The sequence below is a fragment of the Orbicella faveolata genome, unplaced genomic scaffold (genome assembly GCF_042242905.1).
Source record: "Orbicella faveolata isolate gen_17 unplaced genomic scaffold, um_ofav_v1 contig_48, whole genome shotgun sequence".
Taxonomy (NCBI): domain Eukaryota; kingdom Metazoa; phylum Cnidaria; class Anthozoa; order Scleractinia; family Merulinidae; genus Orbicella; species Orbicella faveolata.
The window spans coordinates 7,882,520-7,905,194 of NW_028301578.1; the positions used below are offsets into that span (position 1 = coordinate 7,882,520).

General features: G+C 39.2%; 2 protein-coding genes across 2 annotated transcripts; one reads left to right on the forward strand and one right to left on the reverse strand.

Annotated features, from left to right (window-relative positions):
- Positions 1–1,562: 1,562 nt before the first annotated feature.
- LOC110053146 (uncharacterized) lies at positions 1,563–4,606 on the forward strand. The gene is made up of 3 exons (XM_089281023.1): positions 1,563–1,852; positions 2,311–2,576; positions 3,053–4,606. Exons 1-3 carry the CDS (start codon positions 1,572–1,574, stop codon positions 4,063–4,065), a joined length of 1,560 nt encoding a protein of 519 aa, XP_089137149.1. The 5' UTR covers positions 1,563–1,571; the 3' UTR covers positions 4,066–4,606.
- A 728-nt stretch (positions 4,607–5,334) lies between these two features.
- On the reverse strand, positions 5,335–22,668 carry LOC110053158 (F-box DNA helicase 1-like). Its single transcript, XM_089281022.1, has 22 exons — positions 21,495–22,668; positions 20,334–20,461; positions 19,140–19,257; positions 18,489–18,673; positions 17,366–17,488; positions 16,727–16,824; positions 16,321–16,399; positions 15,848–15,937; positions 14,915–15,185; positions 14,305–14,383; positions 13,469–13,555; positions 12,208–12,344; positions 11,172–11,271; positions 10,809–10,930; positions 10,484–10,553; positions 10,142–10,248; positions 9,461–9,542; positions 8,502–8,603; positions 7,971–8,077; positions 7,683–7,724; positions 6,979–7,062; positions 5,335–6,110 (listed from the first exon to the last, which is right to left on the reverse strand). Exons 1-22 carry the CDS (start codon positions 22,578–22,580, stop codon positions 5,991–5,993), a joined length of 3,417 nt encoding a protein of 1,138 aa, XP_089137148.1. The 5' UTR covers positions 22,581–22,668; the 3' UTR covers positions 5,335–5,990.
- Positions 22,669–22,675: the final 7 nt, after the last annotated feature.

Here is a 22,675-nt window from a genome sequence, read left to right on the forward strand (position 1 = left end):
AAAGTTAAAGTTTCCTCGGCGAATTAGTTTAACATCATTTAGGCCTTCGTAAAATGATCAGGATGAAGCCAAAGTATGATTATTTTCGTTCCATCTAGCAATTTCTTCGGAACATCTGAGATCATATACGCTATTTCAAAGAAACTTTCACAAGCCAAAAGTAAAATTTTTATTAGCTTTCTTGTCCCACCCACGCACGCTAACTTCCAGCCGTCAAAATCGTTTTCAATACCAAAAAAATATCAACATCATCGTCCCAAAGTCGTAACATCGACTTATCCTCGGTTAATCAACACGTTAAATCTATCGTCGAACAAGAACCCTCGTGTGTACGGTTCGAATGTAACCTGTCGGACCAGTAAGTGTAGTCTTATATGGTATTGTATATTAATACATATAGGCCGAGAAAGGAGACTCTTAATTGAAAGATAAGACCCTAGTATGCGGCATTTTAAATGAAAGTATTTAACTGGACCTTCTGTTAAAGGAGAATAACCAAAGTGATGAGGAATTGAATGAAACATGACAGGGTACATGAGGCGTGCTGTGGCAGCGGGTGGTGTGGTAGCTTTTACTGCCAGACCCGCCCCCAAAACTGAACACGAAGAACAATAGTAAAGAGACGAAGATCAGTGCCCATATAAACTTGGCAAGGAACAGATTAAGTGATTGATAAGACACGTCTTTCATCACAAGTGGATAGAAGATTAACAGTGAGTGCATTGATATAGGTCAATAAGTATTGAGCGAACGACGTTTTATGAATAACCTAGAAGTATCTCACTCCAAGCTCCATAATTCAAATATTAACTAGCTATAGATTAAGCAAGGGACTTGGCTTTTGTTTTCTGTTTTTGTTGTTGTCGTTGTTGTACGTACAATCTACTTAAGTGCCAAATGCGTCAAGTGGTGTCCATTTAACATTACGTGAGACATGACAGTCTCAAGATTCAGTAGCTAATTATCTGAAAACGATGAGATTATCTTCCTTCAGTAAGTCCTTAATTTATTCTGAACAGCCATCAAGTGTCAAGTGAACGAAGGATTACGTTAAAGGCGATCATTGAACTAAGGATATTGTGATGATAAACCTCGCCAAATTCTTAGAACTATAACATCTGATAATTACCACAAAGAATTGATTTTGCGCTTGAAGTCTATAAAAGTGGTCTGGTAGAAGTGTCAGAAAATTTTAACTCTCTAGAACTAAGTGACATATTCCTGTCAAAATGATATGACAAATTAATGTACTGGCAGGTCACGACGTGAAGGGCCTCAAAAAGCCAAACCCTTTATCTCCAAATCAAAGAAGGAAAGGAAATATTAGTTTTATGATTGTCCTTTCGATCATGTCAACACCTGTTGGTTTCGATAGGTCGATGGTATTGGAAAACTTCTTTTACTTACTCGAAGGCCCCTCCCGTCCCGGCATTCTCGGCTAACACCAATACTTGGCCAGCATTCATGCAAAAAACCGGTTAGAGTTAGGATTTGTAAGAGTGAGGCTACTAAAGGATTTAGACAACAACATTAATGTCCGTTACTCATTGTGCTAGGTAATCTTTCCGACCATGAGTTTAATCAACCTACTCGCCTTTGCTCTACTTTTATTGCCCTACACGGCATCCCAAGAATGTTTCTTGTCCTCCAATTTTGGAGACAGTATTGGAAAGACAGGATACGCTGAGTGCCCTACAGGAGAACAATTCTTGTACCTTAAAGGCTTCGGATTGACGGGTACCAGCGACAACTTGAAAGACATTTCAAAAGGAAAATGTTGCCAGCCGCCGAACATGCATCAAAACTGGCCTTACACTTGCCACTCAGCAGACTGGCAGCTTAGCTTCAGCAGGTAACGTTATACAGGTCCTTTCGGTACCGTGATGTTAGATGGGTTGCACCTTTGTGCGATTATTCACTCGAGTCGGTTCAGATGCTTGATGACATGCAAGCATTTTTGCCACGACAACAAAACGGCAACAGCAACAACATCCTTTATTTAAAGATGATGCCGGAAAAAGTGAGGACGCGCTGGTGGAGGAGTGTTTCTATAAAAAAACAAACTAATAAAAAAACCCTCTTCTACCGTTATTGACGTAATCACATTATCATCAGTCTTAATTGTGCCATCGGTTGATAATGAAAGCATCATCATCTATTCTATCTGTGCGATAAATCCATAAAACTTAAGTCCTTTACGTTCCTTTTTTTACGGTTGACAAAGAACATGAGATAACTGAACTAAGCATAGGAGCGTTCTGTCTTCCAGTGAAAAGATCTTATCGGTCATAGTCGATTTTTTCATTGTAGTGAAGGCTGGGCCACATGCTCGCCTGGATTCTTTCTTCGAGGGTTCCATCGGGGGTCTAGTGACGAACTAAAGAGTATCCAATGGGCAGCCTGCTGCAAGCCTTCTCTTCATCCATACTCGTACCCAGACTGCTATGACCAGGATGCTGGACAGGAAAACCTGCGGCAGTGCAGAAGGGATGGATTCCTATTGGTTGGATTGTACCGAGGAGCTGGAGAGCAATTGTCGAGCATCAAAAAGTTCAGGTGTTGCAAGATGCTTGAAAGTAAGTTGATACACCTTCACCAACTATTATGTGCACGTCAAGAAGTACTGGAATAAGTAGAGTACTTGAAATAAGAAAAATATCGATCAGCACAGTTCACCGTCCTTGTGTTACATAACGACTCTAACCTTTAACACAATAGCCTGGTACATGTATTTAAGGGAGTACTGGAAGTAGGTTATTTGAATAAAGAAACTAAATCGACCGGAATGTGGAGCATAGCTAAACGTTCTTGGACTGCATCAGGGCTCCAACCTTAAATACTCGACATTCTGTCGGATTCGGTTGCAATAAAACTTATGAAAAGGTCTGACATTGTCCCCAAACTGCTCGGATTTATTAGCGGTAAGTTTGCATCCCGTCTATTTGCAGGTTCAAAAATTACTTGCCGATTGCTATCAACAATTAGCAATAATATGTATCGGCGTAACTTTTAGAAATAGCTTTGAGATAATTTTCGTAATTTTTATTGTTAGGTGCAAGGGCGCTGACATCACTTGACCAAGCCAAATCGCGCGTTATGGACGTAAGTTTAAATAACGTAGGAACACTAGCGCATGCTATGGGCTACGGCTGGACAGGAGGTTGCAGAACCAAATGGCCTGGGATGGACTTTAGAAGAGAAGGAGATACGTGGACGGCCAATTATCAACAACCATGCGAGGGACACAAGGCAGCAGATCGCTTGAAGATCACCTACGAAAACTTTTCTTTTAAAGTCAAGAACATAGACTACGGCAAGCCTGTTGTAGACACTATGAAGCCCATTGTTCAAGATGTTGGAGAGATACAGAATGAAGATCCTTTACCTGTAGAAACGACAATCACTCGCGAGATAAAAACCGTGCGAACTGTGATCCATTCCTCAACAAGCAGATGGAAGGCGGGAATTGGTGCATCCATCTCACTTAAATACAAGTCCCCAGGCTCCGTTGCTGGAGCAGTTGCTGGCACCTTCAGTGCTTCAGTGACCTTGTCAGGGGAAGCAGAGAGCGGTCAAGTGAACAAAGACGACAACGGAGAAATATCCTTGGATATCATGAGAGTACCGGAGACGCAAACAGTCGATGGTCTTTCTACGACAAGGTACCAACTAAACGTGGCGAGGAAGAACGTGACGGTGCCTTATAGAGCCACGATACAGGTTCAGTTCAGTGCTAAACTGGAAGGATTCCTCCGCTGGGGTGGAGGCAAAGGAGGCTCTAGTCCAAATTTTCATGAAACTCACCAAGGATCAGAGGACCGACCTGACTTCCCGTACAGCATAGGAAGGCCTGATGAGCCATTCTTCAAGTTCTTAAAGAGAGTGAGTCAGAGGGATGATAAACCTTGGTTGTGGAACGACATGAAACAGAAGTACGAGTGGCTGCCAGAAGTGATCCATGCTCTGACTAACGAGAGCCTGTATGAGTTCGAGTTGGAAGGAAAGTTCCACGACGTGTCTGGACTGAGTTGGGATGTCAAATGGTCCGATGTCCCAATCAGTTAAGAGCATTTACTTCAAGCAGAGTATTTCAAACACAGCGTTAGAATATCAGTGATTACTAACTAGGAAAGAATTAAAAACTGATAACTATAAAACCAAGTCGTTTTTTTTTTCTTCGGTTATTCTCAATCGGCATCCAGAGCCCGCGTTTCCTTTGACCTACGGTCAAAAGAGGATGTCAAAAACGAGCTTCGGGTCGATCCATTCGTTGGCGAAAGAACGAGGAACGATTCAATATCCATTGTTTGAGGACTTGAACAAAGGAGACCAGATCATTACTTATTACAAGTGTTAATTATATTGCGCGTGTCTAACAATCGAAGTTTTTAGAGTATCGACACTGTGCTATTAGCCTAGCACTTGTTGAAAGACTTGGCTATTTACTTGAAGTTGATAAAGGTTAGTCAAACACCGTAGCGAGTTTGTGAAATGGTTCATTCACCCCCTACTAGCTTCACATTGATGGATGGCTAAGTATTTAAATTGCTCGCCGACGCGGCTTAAAATACTCGTAAAACATGAAAACTTACTACACCAAATCAAACGCGTGGACTTAAATTTCTTAGATTCTTAAGCCAAACAAGGATTTTCAGGGGCCTAGCTAGGGGGGGGGGGGGGGGTCCTAGGGTGCCCGTGACTCCCTCCTTTAGTAAGCTTTTTTTAAGCAAACAACCTACAACAGGTGGCGAAAACGACATGACAATCTGGCCAGTACCCTCACTTTGACACAGTGTGACCCTCCTTTGAAAAATCTTGGCTACGCCCCTGATTTTCGGACACTCTAGCTCGACCTGGACTTGATTACAGAATTTAAGCAATGACGACGGCGACCCCGAAGACAACGCCAAGAAAAAAAAAAAGGAAGTTATATTTTATCGTCAAATTTCGCAATTGTCTAGATGTGCTCAGTGTGTCTATTGGTCACAGAACTTGGTCAAGCTAAGTATGTAACGCCAGTGCTCAATTTCGAATGAAAATACGAAAAGTTAGCAGCCGTCGTTCGTACGCAGAACTTAGTGATTTCACTTTGTTGTTTTGCAAAGGACGGCAAGGAAATGACCAAAAATTTAGAACGCACATGCTCTGTAATTGTTCTACTTCTTCAGTTAGGTGGCGTTCTCGTTGCTGTCAGGCAGTTCAGCATTTTTTGTCTGACGTGGGCGAAATGTTGTTGGGCGTCATCACGCAACATTAGTCAGCGGATGGAAATACCTGGATGCTAACCGTCTTTGCTACAATTCAGTGGAAAAATATAAAAATAAATTAAACGAATTTACTAAATCTAGAAAAATATACTTTGTTCTAACTAAAGACCATCCTTAACAGTACATTGTTTTCATAGATTTCACCAAGTATTTACAATATTCATAAAACGTTTCGTTTCTTAAATTTCTAACAATAACAGTATTGGTATATGTATGCAATATGCTATTGTAGGTAACGAAACGAGAAAACCAGATAAGATCATAGAATATAATTTGCCAAGGGCAATGACATGGGAAGAAAAAAGTGAGTTCTAAATCCTCAGAAGTCCTTATGATACCGGCGAGAAGGCAAATCATATGTTATCCTTCTTGTTCTTAATATCTTGCAAAGCTCCTTCGGATGTTCAAAATATCATTCCACTTTAACCTGAGTTCGTTCGGCGTTTCAGACTTTAGGTCACTGATGGTTGATATGAAAATTTTATGCACCAAAAGTGAGAAATGCAGGATAAGCAGTGTACGGTTACACTGTAAATAAAATACTATTAGAGAGAGGGTCTTTGCACTGCCCATTTTCAAACGTAACAATAGAAGAGTGTACAATATCTTAACGTAACATTGTAGTGATTTCATTTCGTAGCATTACACGAAACAACCTGATCCTCGTCACCTTTAGCATTATCTCAAACGGGACTCTTCGGGACTGCGGGAGTCTCGGGAATCTTACGACGAACTTGAATTTATACTGTCAACGTTTACATAAGCAAGGCATCCTAAATGAGGTATTTTCATGAGCGCACACGAGGGGCAAAGAATGCCGCCAGCAACTTTGACGTTTCCTCCCTACAGAATGAAGAAATGAAGTAAAATGATTAAGACGAAATCAGGCCAATAGGAAATCGAACAAATTCAGTTTTTTATGGACAAAAACCTGGTACCAGAATAACTTTAAGTACATTACAGTTCTTTTTGTATTTTCTAAAAGCTTAAGATATAAGACCAAAAACAACAAGACCGGAAATAAGACCAAAAACAATTTCCCATGGGAACTCGAGAAAATAAATTTCAAAGTTCAGTGAAATTGTTCAAACACAGGTAAAATTTCATCATCAGTTTCATTTCACCAGTACTTACAAGTGTTTCGCATGAACTTCAACATTTGTTTTCGACATTTGGTGTTGTTAGAAATGATTTCTTTTGAGAAGATATTTAAAACAGTCGCACAGACGTTTGCAATACAATGTAAATAATCTCAGTAAAAAGTTTTTGTCCGCTTGCCACTCGAACTTCTAGTGGATTCCTTCTTAATACAGTTGAACTTTTTTGTTTCAATTCTTTGTTTTTGTTCATTTTGTTTTTGACAATTTGCACTCGGTTGTTTATTATTTCAAACCCGAACCCATTTGACCTTTTGATCAAACTTTTATCTTGTAGTATAACGAAATTAGTACAAAAGTAATATTACAGTAACTTCAAATAGAGGCTGCAGATAAGGAATGAGTCGTTCCTCCAAATAACTTGCATATAGATTACTGATTAACAATGATTATGGTGGGACGAGGGGTGGGGGGGGGGGGGGGACGGGGTGATTATTAGAAATTTGGCAAGAAACTTCTCAAATAGCGCCTCAGTTGGACGAACAGTTGAACGCGCATCCGCCCTGACTACTACTCGGCAAATCACATGACCTTCGAATACAATGTTCACTTACCAAAGTTATGTCTTCTTTCTGGATGACCACATGGGGACGCGGGGTAAAGTCGATTTCTCCTTTACAGCTCCGGCAGATAGCCGGCTATAAAACATTAAAAAAAAAAAAAAAAAATTGAAAAAGGTGTTCTTACTCTGAAAACGCATCGAATGCTTTCGGTCCACACTACGCCGAAGAAATTGAAAAACGCAACAATCACCAGTCATCATTTTCAAAACGCTCCGTTTTAAATGTTCTGTCCACACGGAAACGAAAGGCCGGCGTTTTCAAATTCCTCCGGTTTGAAGAGCCTTTTCGAAAAGTTCCGTTTTCGTGTGGGATTAGTGTGGATGGTAGGCCTAACCGTAGAAATAAAGCTGCGTTTTCAAATTCCTCCGACGTAGTGTGGACTGGGCCTAAAAATGGCTGATTCAGACGATACATCTTTATGACAGAAGTTTATGGCAAGAGTACGACACGAGTCATTTTGTATAATCCAAACCTACAATTTCACAGGGAAGTCGTAGAGTTGATTTACACGAAACAATTGGTGTTGCACAGTTGTCACAAAAATGTCTTATACGGCCTTCCCTACAACATAACAACAGAACGTGGTGATCAGTTTCTATAATCTCTTGAGCTCTGTGCAAGAGTTTGCTATTATAGTTTGAGAGAAAGCAGGTGTTAATGAATAAAATAGGTTTAGTTTAGAATGAGTTTAGTACCTGAGTCACTTCCTTCGGTAAAATTGCCTTCACGAAGTGTTCCTATTAATGAGAAAGAAAGATAGAGTGAGACCAGCTCAAGTGGAGAGGCTCTAGATCTATACTGCGTGTCAGCTCATGAAACTCGAAATGCTGTGCCAAAGTAGAGTACTGTTAGCTCAAGACGCGTTACAGGTTCGGGGCGTAAGTCAAGCTGCTTTACCATTTAATATGTAACAAGTAGCCGTGAATAAAGCCAGCACGATTATGCAAAATTACCTGGAAAACCAGTGATTTATTTTAGTTTACCTTTCTGGAACCAAGAATGCCGAGAATTGTACTGTTTAGCTGCAGGCACCTCTTCGCGCGACTGACGGCAACATACACCAAGTTTTTCTCGTCCTCTCCATGTTCACCTAAAGATATTAACAATCGTTACAATAAATGTGAAGAACAGCGTCAGATCTAAGCAGGACGCAAGACTATGGTAGCATCACATTTTGGAAAGTTCTTGACTGAAAATTCAGCGAAGACTTCAGGTGCAAATCAGTAGACGCGGTAGAATTCTAGAAATTGCCTCAGTTCTAAGAAACAGCAATACGTGAACGAAAAACATCAACCACAGTCGCAACAACAACACGAGCACGTAAATAAGGCCTCGATTAGTGTCCGTTTTGCTCCTGATTAGCTGACTGAAAACAGCAAACGTGTTCTAATTGGTCAGAACACCTGGTGCATGACAATTGCTAACAAGCTAAACCAAAGCTAATCCTAAGTGCTGTCTACAACCAATAAGAAACCACTCAAAAACGGCCTCTACTGAGCGATGATCACACTAACTCCATGCCACTCCAATGTCTGTTCCTGGTAAAAAGTCATCTGTGACTCGGACGGTATCAAACTCAAGTCCTTTGGCTTTGTGTGCCGTAGAGAAAATGATGTCTGCAAAAAGGAGAAAACAGCTTGTGCTCAAGATAAACAGGAACAAGGCATTAATGTATCGTAGCACTGAAAGAGGCGAAACGTATCAAAAGTCCGTCAACAGCGACAAAGAAAAGTGCGGTGGTACAGACAGAGATTTGAGATTCTATCGCAAGAGGTTTCTTACGATTTTAATACAATATAGACACGTTTGGAAACTTATAAGGGAATGAAACTCCAAAGGGGAAAAGCTGAAGAAGCCTATCGATACACCTCAATCTTATATTAATTAAAAAACAAACAGCAAAACTGAGTGGCAGACAGCGTTCTGTGCACGACACATTAGACTGTTCACAGCTTCTCTGTTTTTGAGCGCACGCGAAACAAAAAGAGAGTGAAGCCAGCGTGAAGAACGCGGGGGTGAGTTGGGGGGGGGGGGGGAGGGGTGGAGAGGCGAGCGAATCTCGGTCCCCATTCTGTGCTGGCGTCCAGTTCTCTCGCGATTTTGTCCACGCGTTCAACGATCGAACAAAATTACGAGGAAATAGAGGACTGTAGACAATCTAATGACACACTGACACCAAAACATGAGGACAAGAAATGAAACCGGTATAAAGAGGTGCAAGGTCTTGTCATTGGCCCAAGGATCATGGCCTCTGGATTTTCAGCTTCCTACAATAAAATTAAGTCGGATAACAAAAATCACATTTTACAAGAATTGCGCACTAAGAGTTTAATCACGTGACAAGCGATAGCCTGCAGTGTACATGTTATTCCCAAACGAGCGCTGGATATGTTAGCCATTCTGGCAGCCTTCAAGATAAGCGACTGTTGCGATATTCTCGGTCTAATACTTACGTGTTGGTTAAATCACTAACCTGCTTGCTGTAAGTTGGCTACAGCCTTGGACTTGATCTTCTCAATTCTGTTCTGCAGTAGCACGTGGTGTGTTTCAACGATCTACAGCACGAAAAAGAAATTTGCCATTTCATTTTTCCCCAAGAGTGACGAGTACTGTTAAAAATTACTCTTTCACTCTTTCAATGAAAGACTGTGTATTTAATGTCACTAAATTTTTCTTTTCTGGAAGGAGAGTGGGGTGAGGAACGTTTTTGTGCATGGTGTTTTTGGTGCCTGGGATTTACACGAAGGTTAAAAAAAAAAAGAAAGAAAAAAGAAAGAAAAAACAAAAAAAAAACCAACAAGTAACTAAAATAAAAGAAAAAGGAAGAAAAAGAGAGTCAAAGTTATGATACAATTGGTCACGAAAAAGAATAGCTCACATTGTTTTTCCTTTTTTGTTTTGTTTCTTTGTGTTTTGTTTTGTTTTGTTTTGTTTGTGTGGTTCAATCAAAAACAGCAAAAGCAATCAAACGTAAAGTTATTCACCGTCACTCTTCCTGACAAAAAAACCGCTGCTTAGAACTGTGAGTTTTTCATGGGGTCTTGACGGAGCTAGCGTCACAAAATTCGGTGCACTTGCTAGTTTATCCTTGTAGAATGACAAACAAAAGCTCCTCGGGGTTTTAGAAGAAGACTTGTAGTCTTGGAGTACAAACCTTAATCTTGCCAAGCAATTCTGAGTCAGGAGCCACCTTAGCGTATTTCTTTAATTCAGAAAACGACTTGAATTTCTTGATCAAAGCATCATTGATTCCCAGATAAGCTGAAAAATAAAATAAATGTCAATACTTACATGTACTCAAAACAAACAAACAAACAAACAATCAAACAAACAACCACACTGGCCAAAATTTGAGCTGTGATAGGCCGAGGTGTCTATACGAAATTACTGATATCATAGTCCGTGTCAAAAGTCCTGTTATGTCTATCACTAAATACTGGTCTTTGATAACAAAATGTAAATAACAAGAAATTCAAATTGTTTATAAGTCACTCACGTTTATTTGTACCAGCCGTAAACAGCTTGTGAATATCAAGCACTCGGTCAAGAGCAAGGCCTTGCAAACCCTGACAAAAAAAATAGTAGTTAACAAAAACGGTTTTTTATGTTCATAATTCTAATATTCAAACACAAACTTGCCACTCAAAAGAAATGCGCAATTCACTCGAGGCGCTTTCACACGAAAAAATCTTTAAATTTTTAAAGTGTCGTCTATTCATTTACCTAAACAAATCCGCTCACAAGAAACCACACCTTCTCAAATTTAAGATAAACATAATGATAAAGCACTGTATAAACAAACAATTGACAATATGACTTACCCCAACAAATCCAACTTTGGAGTTATTGTTTGCACAACAGACATTAACTGCTTCATTAAACAGCGTGTAATTACACCGAGTGATAACGCATACTTGACCAGATTTTTCACCCATCACAGAACCTTTAAAACAACAATACACCGATTCAGTGTAATACTCACAACCTTTCACCAGAGTTCACCACCAAACTACTGTGTTTGTGAGGTACAGTCAATGTTAAGTAAAATTCTGTCACTGTCGGTACCATACCCAGCTACAGCCCTTCGGATTGTTTTGGCCCACCCCACATGTGGAGGCACCCCATAGGCCCGGATCTCTAGACATCAAGGGAAATGAAAGTAAGCTCAGTACAACTATATTCACCTCTCTTAGCTCCTCCAACCAGAGTCTTGTTTCGTACACCCTTCAATACATCCAGTACACAAGATGCCACATACGCTATCTCCGGCCCAAATCTGAATGACTTCAAAATCAACAGAAAATATAATTATAATTTTTTTTTTTTTTTTATCCAAAACATAAACCCAAGGTAAATGTTTTGAAAGTGACCAGCAGGTATTGATTTTCTATTTCACCATACTTGCTCCTCTCACTTTTCTACTCATAGACCCTGGATACGCATAATATACACTCAGCACTGGTAACAACCATATGATAATAATTTTGCCACAAAAACAGTCATGTACTTCCCCAAATGCCTGCAAACTCTACAGTAGGTGTTCAATTGCTCCATATCATTGGGTTAACATAACCGAACAACACATTTCCACACAACAGTCTAAATGATTGCATACAGTACATGGCAAGAGCAGTTGTGCCTCGCATACAAGTGAATGAGGATTGATTTTCTGTTGAAGGCATGCAGAAAGGGCATGTGTCTTATGCTTGGAAAACTTCAGTTTTAACCTGTCTAGCCCGTTTCATTAGACACCAATCGTGGCGTGTTCTAATGCCAACCGGGGGTTGCCACATTGTTCTCCAGTATTAGCTCTTAGAAAAATGGCTGCAAGATGAACTCTTAACAAGGAAAATTTATCTTGAGTTCTGACCTAAAATATATTTCCGTAGCTTTTAGATAGCTATTACTTAGAGTGTCCACTAAAACAACTAGACCACTAACCCTCGTTTTGCATCAGTAATATTCACTCACAGAATTTCAGGATCGTAATTTAACTGTCATCATTCAAACTAAAGCTATCTGTACTGGGCAGAAGTTTGATCTGGTGTTGTACAAGTCTGTGAATGAACCTTGGTGTGTGACCACTGAAACGAAAGAAACTGTGCAGTACGTAATATGGCGCCGTTTATTCACCAACGCTTTCAAACGTGGTCTTCAACTTGAGGTACTCTTGGAAAAGAAAACTTGAGTTAAGCTTGTATTCAGTCATTAACAACTGACCTGTGTGAGGTAGAAGGTGTGAGTACTGGTCACCTCCTGAAGGGCATTTCTTGCTCCACGAAAGGCGTAAATCTGTTGATGCGGATCACCAACCAAAATCTTGGCACAGGATTGTCTGAGAAGAATGTCTGACGCAGCTACAATACCACAGAATGATACAAAATACGTCAACATGACAGTACATATGGTGTAACTGTATAAGCACAGTAACCTAATATACTGTTCATGTAAGAAGGTTCAAATCTGCAACGATCACTCAGTAGCGTTGACAAATTATCCTGTTGTTGTTGGTCGTGGTGGTGTAGCCTGCGTACCAGCCCTTTCCTTTCCTTTTCCACGCGGAGAGATCGAACAAGCGAGCGAGAAAGCGCCTGGGGTGAGCAAAAATATGGGTGAAGCAGGGAGGAGGTGGCTAGAAGGAGGAGGGGGCCCCTCCCCCTGATCCCTATTTTTCGCACTCGCTCGCAGTTTTGTTCCCTTTGTGCGCTTTTTTGGAAACGCCTGCTACGCAGGCTATTGGTGGTGGATTATTGTTATCTAAAGATTGTGAACAGTGATAATTGGTGAAGGGAATCTCGGCTAAAAAAAAAAGTTTTGCTCCAAATCACAAGTTGGTGTTTGTGTTAATTAATCTGATTCAGAGATTTGAAGTCCATAATTGTTTGCTTGTAATGAACGCAGGACGCATCGCTTCTGCTATTTTAGGATTTCAAATTTCTCGCGTGTCGCCATGTTTATTTCTGCAAAGCTTAATGGGAATTTATGATGTTAATGCGCAGTAAGACGTTTTTAAAATAAACTATTGCGCGAATCACAAAAAGGCTCCTAATCGTTTATACTTCATATTCCGAATGAATATCTACGGTTCTAACCAGAAATCGTTTTCTCAAAGCTCCACAGTGAGATCTCTGACCATGCAAGAAGTCAGCATGGCGGTGCCCTTGTGATTTAATCTGAAAACCAAACACTTTGTATTCGAACTATAGCTTACAGAGATATCAACTTAAAATCTAAAGATCAATTACAGAGAACCATTAGGTATCCTTTGGAACTACCACTGCTTTTCACCCAAGATTCCCTTTAAAGTAAGTAAGTCAAGCCTTTTTGGAGCCTCTAGTTGCCACTGGTACCTTATACAACAGCTGCCTTCCCCAAAAGAAAAAAAGAAATCGGAGAGAACGTCTGTGTGTTAAGTTAGTTATTATGTATCACTGCTATCATAATCGCCCAATCAATAACAAGTAAACAATGGTAATTTTACCAGGAGTGCAATCCTGAGCCTCATCTACAAGGAGACAATCATATCCATCCAAAACCGGTCTGTTAAGCTGATAGATCTTGAGGTAACCTAAACAAAATAACAAATTAAAGCTTTGACAGAGAGCGTATTTTGGGGGGATCAAGGCTGGCTCACTGAAGAACATGATGTAAACACAAAGAGGTCACACTGTATATACATGTACAGGTAGAGGTACATGAAGTTCACTTTGGACTTTTCATATATGTAGTCAAAAGTTGTTAGTTCAAAGAACATCTCTTCACATAGTTCTAAAAATGTGGGTATCAGACGCACAAGAGTTTCATACTTGTACTACAGAGTTACATGTATCATTCTGTATTTACTACATGGCTAGCTCCATTAACGGGCAAGATGAACTGAAGAATTTCCTGTGCTGTGGCTGGCTACCCGGGCAGGCAAGATGACACAATCTTGCCTGCTCGGGATTACCTGCTGTGCCCCACAAGAAAACTTGACCAAGCTTGTTCAATCAAGCTGAATATCGACCTTGTTCATTTTTTACATGTTTATGGTAGGCTCAATTTCCTCTTTGGGGAGGAACGTGGGCTCCTTTCCCAAACAGCGGCTGGTAGTCAAGCCTAGTTCATGGATTTCAATGGTCATCTTGGTCCATTAACATGCAAAAAAAAAAAAGAAAAAAAAACTTGGCCAATATCCAGGCATCTTGACCTTGCACTTGGTCAATAACACTCGTTATACAGAGTTTTGAAGCAGGTATGTATACTGTATTTACATGTACTGTGCATGAACTGTGGCAGAAGAGTGAACAGAGAATATTACTGACAAGAAAAACTTACCATCATGGGTGATTGGAAAATCTTTATCTCTAGGATCCCTCATTCTTTGCCACAGCCCTTCAGCATGTGATACAACTTTCTACATGCAGTTACATGGGATAGATGACAAAGTTAACTTTTATTTAAAGTGTGATTATGCAGTCATGTAGTGTACAGGGTATGAATGCTATGTAATGTTTTTATCATGAAATACAGAAATTTTAGAACTACTGTTCAGTAGTCTCTAAAATTCAGTCTCCTTGATTTCCATTCAGTTGAAAAATTAAGTAGTCCCATGTCCCATAAGCTTACAGAGGAAATTGATCAAATTTTTAGTTTTAAGTGATTTTGTAAGGTGTTTCTGGACAATGAGATTCAAGGGATGTGGGATTAAGAGAGATGGAACACAAGTAGACAGTTCGATAAAGAGCTCATAACAGTTAATCTGAGTCACAATCTTAGTTGATGACTAAATTTTCCTCCTCTGAAATATCCATGACTGATATTCAAAAGATCTCTACTGTCCTCTAACAGCTTGTTAAGCCACAGGTGATGGGACCGAAGACCTCATCAACTACAAATTAGTGACTAAAATGATGACAGGCAACCCATTACACTGTATTGAACTAACCTGAATGTGCTTGTCACTGTTCAAATAAGTGACGTCTGCACCATGATTACCAAAGATTGACTGCACTATGTCACTACCCTCTGATAAAGACACCTCCACAACGACTCTATTGGTACGAGGAACATGTTTGGCTTGCACAGTAGTGTCAGAAGACGCTATGAAGTTTTTCAGAGTATCTTCAACTCGTCTCGCATGTAGATAGCCACATTCATTCGGGAGGGCATTCATGATGGTGCTGATCCGCAAACCAAAGGCGAGCTTGTGTTTGTATCTGTATGCAATTAATTAGTATTTTTAATTAACAGATTGACAGTTTTGGAAAGGTGAAATAAACTATATGTACAGTACCGCTACCACCATTTTGAAAGGCGTGTTTCACTTCACTCGAGTCATGCCTCGTTTCTCTTGACACGCTACTGTACAAGGGGAGTTACATATCTTAGAGAGTGGTTGTATAGAATGATGTACATGTACATGTATACACTATTAAATTTAAAGCTTCAGGTTTTGCAGTCAATTAAAATCCATATGCAATTATACATGCATTTGTAAGGTCCTAAATTTGCATCTTGCTGTTGGGAAACTGGAATTGATTATGATAATAATGAGGATGACATGTATGTGTTGATCCAAATTAAGTGTCACTTGAATGTCAAAATTACAAAATTAAAACAAAGCAAACAGCCATGGATAATAAATTGGAGACAATAATGTGACTGTATAAAAGGATCTCTAAAGAAAGACCTTTCTTCTCAAGGTATGGAATTTTTTCTTGTTTAACATCTGATGTGTCCCAGTGGGTAAAAACTGAGTGCCTAAATTAAGGTTAGCTAAATGTAGGGGGGTGTGCATTCATACAAAACAAATAAATTTAAATACATATACCACCGAATACTATTAAGTGCAATGTTACTAACAGTACATTTTACTTACTGAAAGCCTACACCTCTAAAAGCCAGGGAGTGGATTGTGCGAGACTCCACATTGCTAGGAAAAGTCTTCAGTGCATGTTGTTGAATTGACCTGTTTCCGAACAAAAAATGGTGTAGTTGCGTAGAAAGTTAACGGCTGGGCATTTTAAAAATAATTGTGCTTTGTACATGATATGATTCAGTTTGTAAGATCAAATAGAAATGTATAAATTTATATTAAATAACTAATTTTAGGGTAAAGATGTCCAACCTTGTCACACAACATGTGACTGAGGTCTCACAAGAGCTTCATGAAAAACACGGAAGCCACCTCACAAGTTCATGGGCCCCAGCCACATTTGATAATAGATACAAGAGGGTTTTAAATTCTAACCCAGTGACCCATGGTGATGCATGTACAGTGTACAGTGTACAAGTCATGTACATGAACACACATGAAACAAAAGTCAGTTCCAACAGATAACCTCCACTCACTTATTGTAAGCCACATTAAGGAACCGCTCCATTGGCCTCATTTTGGTGTATTCAACAAGAGTTGTCGTCTTCCCAGTTCCTGAAAAAAAAAAAAAAAAAAAAAAACATTCGAGGGTAATGTCAATAGTATTTGTCTGTTATGAGCACTAAGTATATATTCACTTCGCTGCTCAATCTAAGCTGTACCAACATGCTTCTTGTCTATATAACAATGTACAATGTAGTTGCTCTAAAGAATGAATTCATAAACAGTCTGCAGTGTAGCCTTGGACCTACATGTGTACTTCTTCTTTAAAGTACACTAGGAGATATTTCGGTACAATCACAATGTAATGTGTCAATATATCGATCGTATCTGCAAGTCTAAGATAAATAGATGTACACATACATGTACGTGTAATTGTACCTGCAAATGCTACAATTTTTACGATCTCCGCTGACTTGACATCATGTTTGATGATGCGCACTTGCTCGTGTGTGAGTTGTAGCTTGTCAGTGACAGATCTGAATGGTAAAAATATAGTAATAAAACAGTATGAGGTGGTGTTTGGTGTGGGTCAGGGGTATGGAATGTGGGTAGAGATAAAAGTTTGATGATTCTGGTATTGTGCAGTTCCAGAAAATATCCTGGGATACTCCCCAAGAGAAGAGAATGAAATTTCCTGGTGGGTGGGGGTTCTGTGGCATATCTAAAGGGTATGCACAGACACGTTCACCAATTAATTTTTAATTATTTAATTCCACTCATGAATACAGCAAACAATGGTGCTTTGTAACTTGAGGGGTAGGGAGAATCAGATGAAAGATGTGATGCTCTTGTTAAAGTTTTGCTGTAGAAAAAGCTATTCTTTGGTCTGTTTGTTTTGTAAATAGGAACGTGATAAACAACTTGTACCCTGCAACAAACATCACAAATCCATGCCATAGCCTCTGTTTTCTTACATAAGACTTGTAACAAAGTTATGTGCAAATGTTTCTTAAAGCTACTTCAAATCAGCATGAAGCTTTCTGGTTCAATTCTAACTTGTGTTACTCAGTTTCGTACCTGTATCTCATCATCGATTGTTGTCCAGTAGAATTCTGACCAAAGACGGAGCCAATAGAGGCACAGGTGGCTTCAAAGACATTCTCATACAAATACAGAGTATAGAACACTCTGTAGTGAAGCCTAATTGTCAGGAAAATGATGTATTGTATATAAGAGAAGAAATTACTTAGACGTAGGTACAAATAAGTCATCACTGAGCAAATTTGTACAATGTAATATAAGGGCCATTTGTACGAGAAAAATAAGCCACGGATTACACAATCCGTGGCTTGCATAAGACGCAAACTGAACCATTCATACGAGCGCAGCTTATATAAGACACGAAGTGCTCGTATGAATGGTTCACGGCTTATTCATGACTATTGCCTTGCTTTTGTGTTGGTTGTCATAGCAATCACGGAATTACGCAAACGAGGGAAAACCTTGCACTTGTGCAGTGCAAGTTCACATCTTACGTAAGCTGCAAACAAGCCGCAATACCATTTATACGAGTGGTTTTGTGTCTTATATAAGCCATGGCTCATTTAGGCCTAGCTCAAAACCATCGTCTTACACAAGCCTAGGCTTATGTTATCCGCAGCTTGTGTAAGACGCGAACTGGTTAAAATGTACCATTTACACAGTAAGTTCACGTCTTATTTAAGTCGCGGCTTGTGTAATCCGTGGCTTATTTTCCTCATATAAATGACGCTATAGTGTCTGTGGGATCTACATGTATTATTAATAGTAAACAGTTATATTTTTTTTACCTACTTCAAACAGTTGTATATTTTGACCATACACAATCATGTAAGTCTCAAACACTTTGTCCCATATTCTGTAAAATGAACCTGTATTAATTTATTACTTGACAAGACACTTCTATCAGGGCTTTCATTGACGTTTTATGCAGGAGGGCAAAATTAATTGTTTTCTTATGCAGGCAAAACTTTTTGAACTGAACTTCTTTATAAGAAAAACTTTCCTCCAGATGGTCAAACCAGGCAGGCAAAATCGTCCTCAAAGCCAGTCAAGTTGGCTGGTTCCACTACCAATGTTCATGTACATGTATAATCCACTCAATACAGGTTTCAAGGTATATATATACATGTAGTCACATGATTTTATGTATCACACATACCCACTTCCAATCCTGTGCTGAGACTCAAGGTAATAAAATACTGATGCCAGACAGTAGAAGCATTCTAAAATGTCGTGAATCAGGCAGGAAGTGGACTGTGACAAGCAATGAATTATGGCTTGTATTTCCTGCACTGTCTTGCAAACTAAAGACAGAAGAGCCACGACTGACCAGGGGTTGGGTTCCTGATAATTAAATATAAACATCGTAAGTTGGTAACGATTACCAAGAGCATTTTGAAAGTGAAAGGCCTACCTTTGTTTAAATCTAGTGTCTCTTTGTACAATACTTAAACATGATTATATATACTCATGAATAACTTGTGAATCTTCAGACAGCCATTTAAAAGCTTCAAACAGGCATTTACATGTAACATAATCATTTTAAACTAAATAATTATTAAAGGAATTTTCAGTGGATGCAAGACAGAACAAAATAAGGGTGTGTTCCTTTGCAGTGATTTGGATCTAAATCAGTGATCAGCGATCACTTAGATCATGGTGCATCAAAGGAATCCATGAATTCACTCTAATCACTGATTCATTGGACTTCCTTTGATGTACCATGATCTGAGTGATTGCACATCACCCCAAGGGAAGGTACACTAAATGTACATGTACATCTAATGATGCACTGTACAACGTACATTACCTGCTTTGAACTGTCCATAAGAGTTTCTAAGAATGTTTCTATCAAGGGAAACTTGCTGTGTGTTCTCAAATGTGTTAACTGTGATGGGTGTCCTTTTCTTTTAAAACCCTTCATAAAACTGACAACAAATAAGACAATATTTAACAGCACTGATAAGTAAAACTTAAAAAATGCAAAATTGACTGATATCATTGTCTGTGAACATTGTTGCATGATTGGTCAAATTACTCAAATGCAAATAACTTGACAATAAAGTGTTCTAGTATGCAATACTGCAAGTTAAAACTACATGTAATCACTATGTGGTGATGCACTGCAACTTTGGTGCTTTCAAGAAGATCAAAAGTAGGTGGCTGGCTACATGTAGCACAGCAACTGGTAGACTGCTGTACAACTTTCTTATACATATTTAATATTTGTCAGAGCAGCAGCAGGTGGTGGGTCTCTTTTAAAGCACTGCAACAAATATCATCTTGGCAGATTTTTTGAAATTTTAATGACTAAGAAATAAATTCTGCCAACTGTAGCTACATGTTCATCACTGCTGTCATCAATTAATGATTTTTAGACATTTTTATGAGGCTTTCTAAGCTATCAGACCAGCTTTCTGATCAGTTCTCTCGTCTATAGGCTGACAAACAAGTAGGTTTATGTATGTATGATAATTACCCAAGCTTAAAGGCCTGTGATGCCTTTAATTACTCGAAGATTTTTCGCACAGAGGGGCACTGGTTTATCAGTTTATACAGTCATGTGTCACCCTCTCTAAATAAAGTTGATTGATTGATTGATTGATTGATTGATTGATTCATTCATTCATTCATTCATTCATTCATTCATTCATTCATTCATTGATTCATTGATTCATTGATTCATTGATTCATTGATTCATTGATTCATTGATTCATTGATTCATTGATTCATTGATTCATTGATTCATTGATTCATTGATTCATTGATTGATGTACAGTGAATACAGAGAGTTATGATGCTGTAGCCCCTTGCACAAGTATACAAGCTCAAGATGCATTGTACATACATGTACATGTACCAGGTTACAATATTTCACTCGAAAAATACAATTAGACACTTTATACCAAGTTAACTTAACTCAAAACGTTTTCAGTGATCTATTCCAAGTTGAAGTTTCTGAGCTTTTCACAGTTCATTCAAAAGAAAACAAAAATACTTTACCGTGCAAGATTTCGAGGAAATAAATCCACATCTAAAAGACCATTTTCATCTAGAAGTTTAATCATATCATCTTCTGATGAACTATCTCCGTTCTTAAGAAGGAAGTATTTCTTCTTCCATGGGATAAACTGAAAATAAAAAAAGTCAATAACAAGGATCAGTGATTTTAATCATCTTTTGTGCTTTTACGAAGCAGAATATTCAATAAGACAGTTAAAGATAACCTGCAGTCAATTGATACTAGTGAAGTTACATGCAGATAATGAAAATGGTACACTGTACCCCTTACAAGTAATATTTGCAACACGTTAATTTTGCAAATTCTATGATTGAAAAAAAAAAACATTGCAAAATTAAAGTGACACAAACAATAAGGGTCACTAACACAACATGACGCAAAAAATAAGTTAGTCACAATATGTCAATAATGTTTACAAAACCATATTTTTAACTACAATGTACCTTACCTTACATTTTTCACTGATGAATAATTCAGGTACAACTAGCAACTGTTTTGTTGTTACTGTTGACATATAATTATACTGTAGTCCCACCCTTGCATTGTTGCCTATTTTGAACATGAACAAAGACCAACTTTTTACAAAATAGCGCCAGCATGCTCACTCGGGTAGCCAATCACAGCAAAGGATTCGGTTCATCTTGCCTGTTCATGGAGCTAGCCATACAGTATAATAAATGTACATACATTTCCAGTTTCTGTAGCAGTAAGTGACCAGGAGTATCTCTACTCCCCTTGCATGGGGAGAGAGGGAGAGGGAGTTAACAGGGTTTTTCCCCCTCTTTCCCTGACCAACATCAACTTTGCTAGTACCCATTTACTGTATACACCGAGGTAGAACGAGGCACTGTAAGAGTAGAGTATTGTCCTGGAACAAAACACAATACAATTTTGGCCAGGTTCTGCACTTAACTAGGAAAGCAACATACTCACCGTGCCTCCCACTGACATCAAACAGACACCCCCATATACACTTTACATAAATGTACAACCACATGTAATAGCATTTCATGTATAAATTATAGAGTTGTATCGGAGCACAAGTCAAGTTCCAGCCTGAGTCAAGTACAAGTCATGAGTCAAGCTCAAGTCAAGTTAAATTTGACTCGTGCAAAGATACAACTAAAAAAAAATGCCATTACCGACTCTCTTGAGATTATGTCATACCACTGGCGGCACACCAAGGCACAGTTCAACATCAAATCCACAATCGGTAACTGACAGAAGATATTCTCCAAAATCTCTACAGGCAGCTGAGCAAAGTCACTGTCACACTGGCTCAAATCCTGTGAGTCGCCACCATCTTCATCTGAGTCACTGACATCGCCGCCAACAAGACCAAATGTGGACTTTGCTGATGCCTGTTTTTTAGTTTGTTTCACAGATTTAGACGAAAGTGATGATTTTTTGCAAAAAGATGCGGTATTCTTCTGATCAGATTCACTAGAACTAGTGCCCTTGTAACTCCTTTCTCCCTTGCTGTCTTGACTAGATTCAATACTTGTAGAAGATTGAGAACAAGTAGAACTTTCTTCCACTTCTGAATCACTCTTAAGTATTGTGCCACGAACCACATTCATAATTACACAACAGTCATCGTCGCTTACACAATTCTCGTCTTCGCTATCAACAGTAATTGTTTCTGGGACACGTTTCTGCTTTTTGGCAGACCTGCCTTTCAAGTGATTCTGTGCTCTTGAATTTGACCTGCGTGTTCTTCTACTATTTCGCGGTGATGGACACGAGGAGGATGAATTTGATGACGGCGAACTTGAACTAGAAGATGTTGACGACGCCATGAGGCCAAGCACACGTGTATGGTCAAAGTGCGTTTGTGTTTTCTCTGCAGAACTATTTTTCAATGGTGAACATGCACAAGTAACATGCCCGGAAACTGCACATTTGCAAGTTGTACTTCCTAAATTACGCTGACCTGACAAAATTTGCTGGTTTTCCGTCCCTGAATAACATCCTCCAGATTGCTGATGAATTTTTGCCGCAGTCGTGAAACCAAACACCGGGGTAAATGTAACTTGATCCGTGCGTCCCTTGACGCCAGTTGTCCGATGGTGATTTTCGCCGCGCGAACCAGGATTTGCCTTCACGAGAAAATTCACCTCTTCCTTATTGATACCGCTCCTTGGAGTGAAATATTGTGAGATTATCCGTTGATGTGGAGATGAAATAGTCTTATCTCGCTTTTTCTGAGAGGAGAAATGTCGAGCCATGACAAATCTGTAGACCTGTTTTACAATTTTGTACTCTTGTAACGGATCCAGTTGGCCGCCATGATAGTTTCCATTTTCTTTACCAGTGCCGCTCG

Excerpts from the sequence above, each read along its gene's own strand:
- LOC110053158 (XM_089281022.1), bottom strand. The coding sequence starts at position 22,580 with ATGGCTCGACATTTCTCCTCTCAGAAAAAGCGAGATAAGACTATTTCA. Across the intron at positions 15,186-15,847 it reads TTTAGAGGTGTAGGCTTTCA|ATACAAACACAAGCTCGCCT; the intron begins GTAAGTAAAATG and ends AATTGCATACAG. Across the intron at positions 7,725-7,970 it reads GCATTCTTGGTTCCAGAAAG|GAACACTTCGTGAAGGCAAT; the intron begins GTAAACTAAAAT and ends TCTCATTAATAG.
- LOC110053146 (XM_089281023.1), top strand. The coding sequence starts at position 1,572 with ATGAGTTTAATCAACCTACTCGCCTTTGCTCTACTTTTATTGCCCTAC. Across the intron at positions 1,853-2,310 it reads TGGCAGCTTAGCTTCAGCAG|TGAAGGCTGGGCCACATGCT; the intron begins GTAACGTTATAC and ends TTTTCATTGTAG. Across the intron at positions 2,577-3,052 it reads GTGTTGCAAGATGCTTGAAA|GTGCAAGGGCGCTGACATCA; the intron begins GTAAGTTGATAC and ends TTTTATTGTTAG.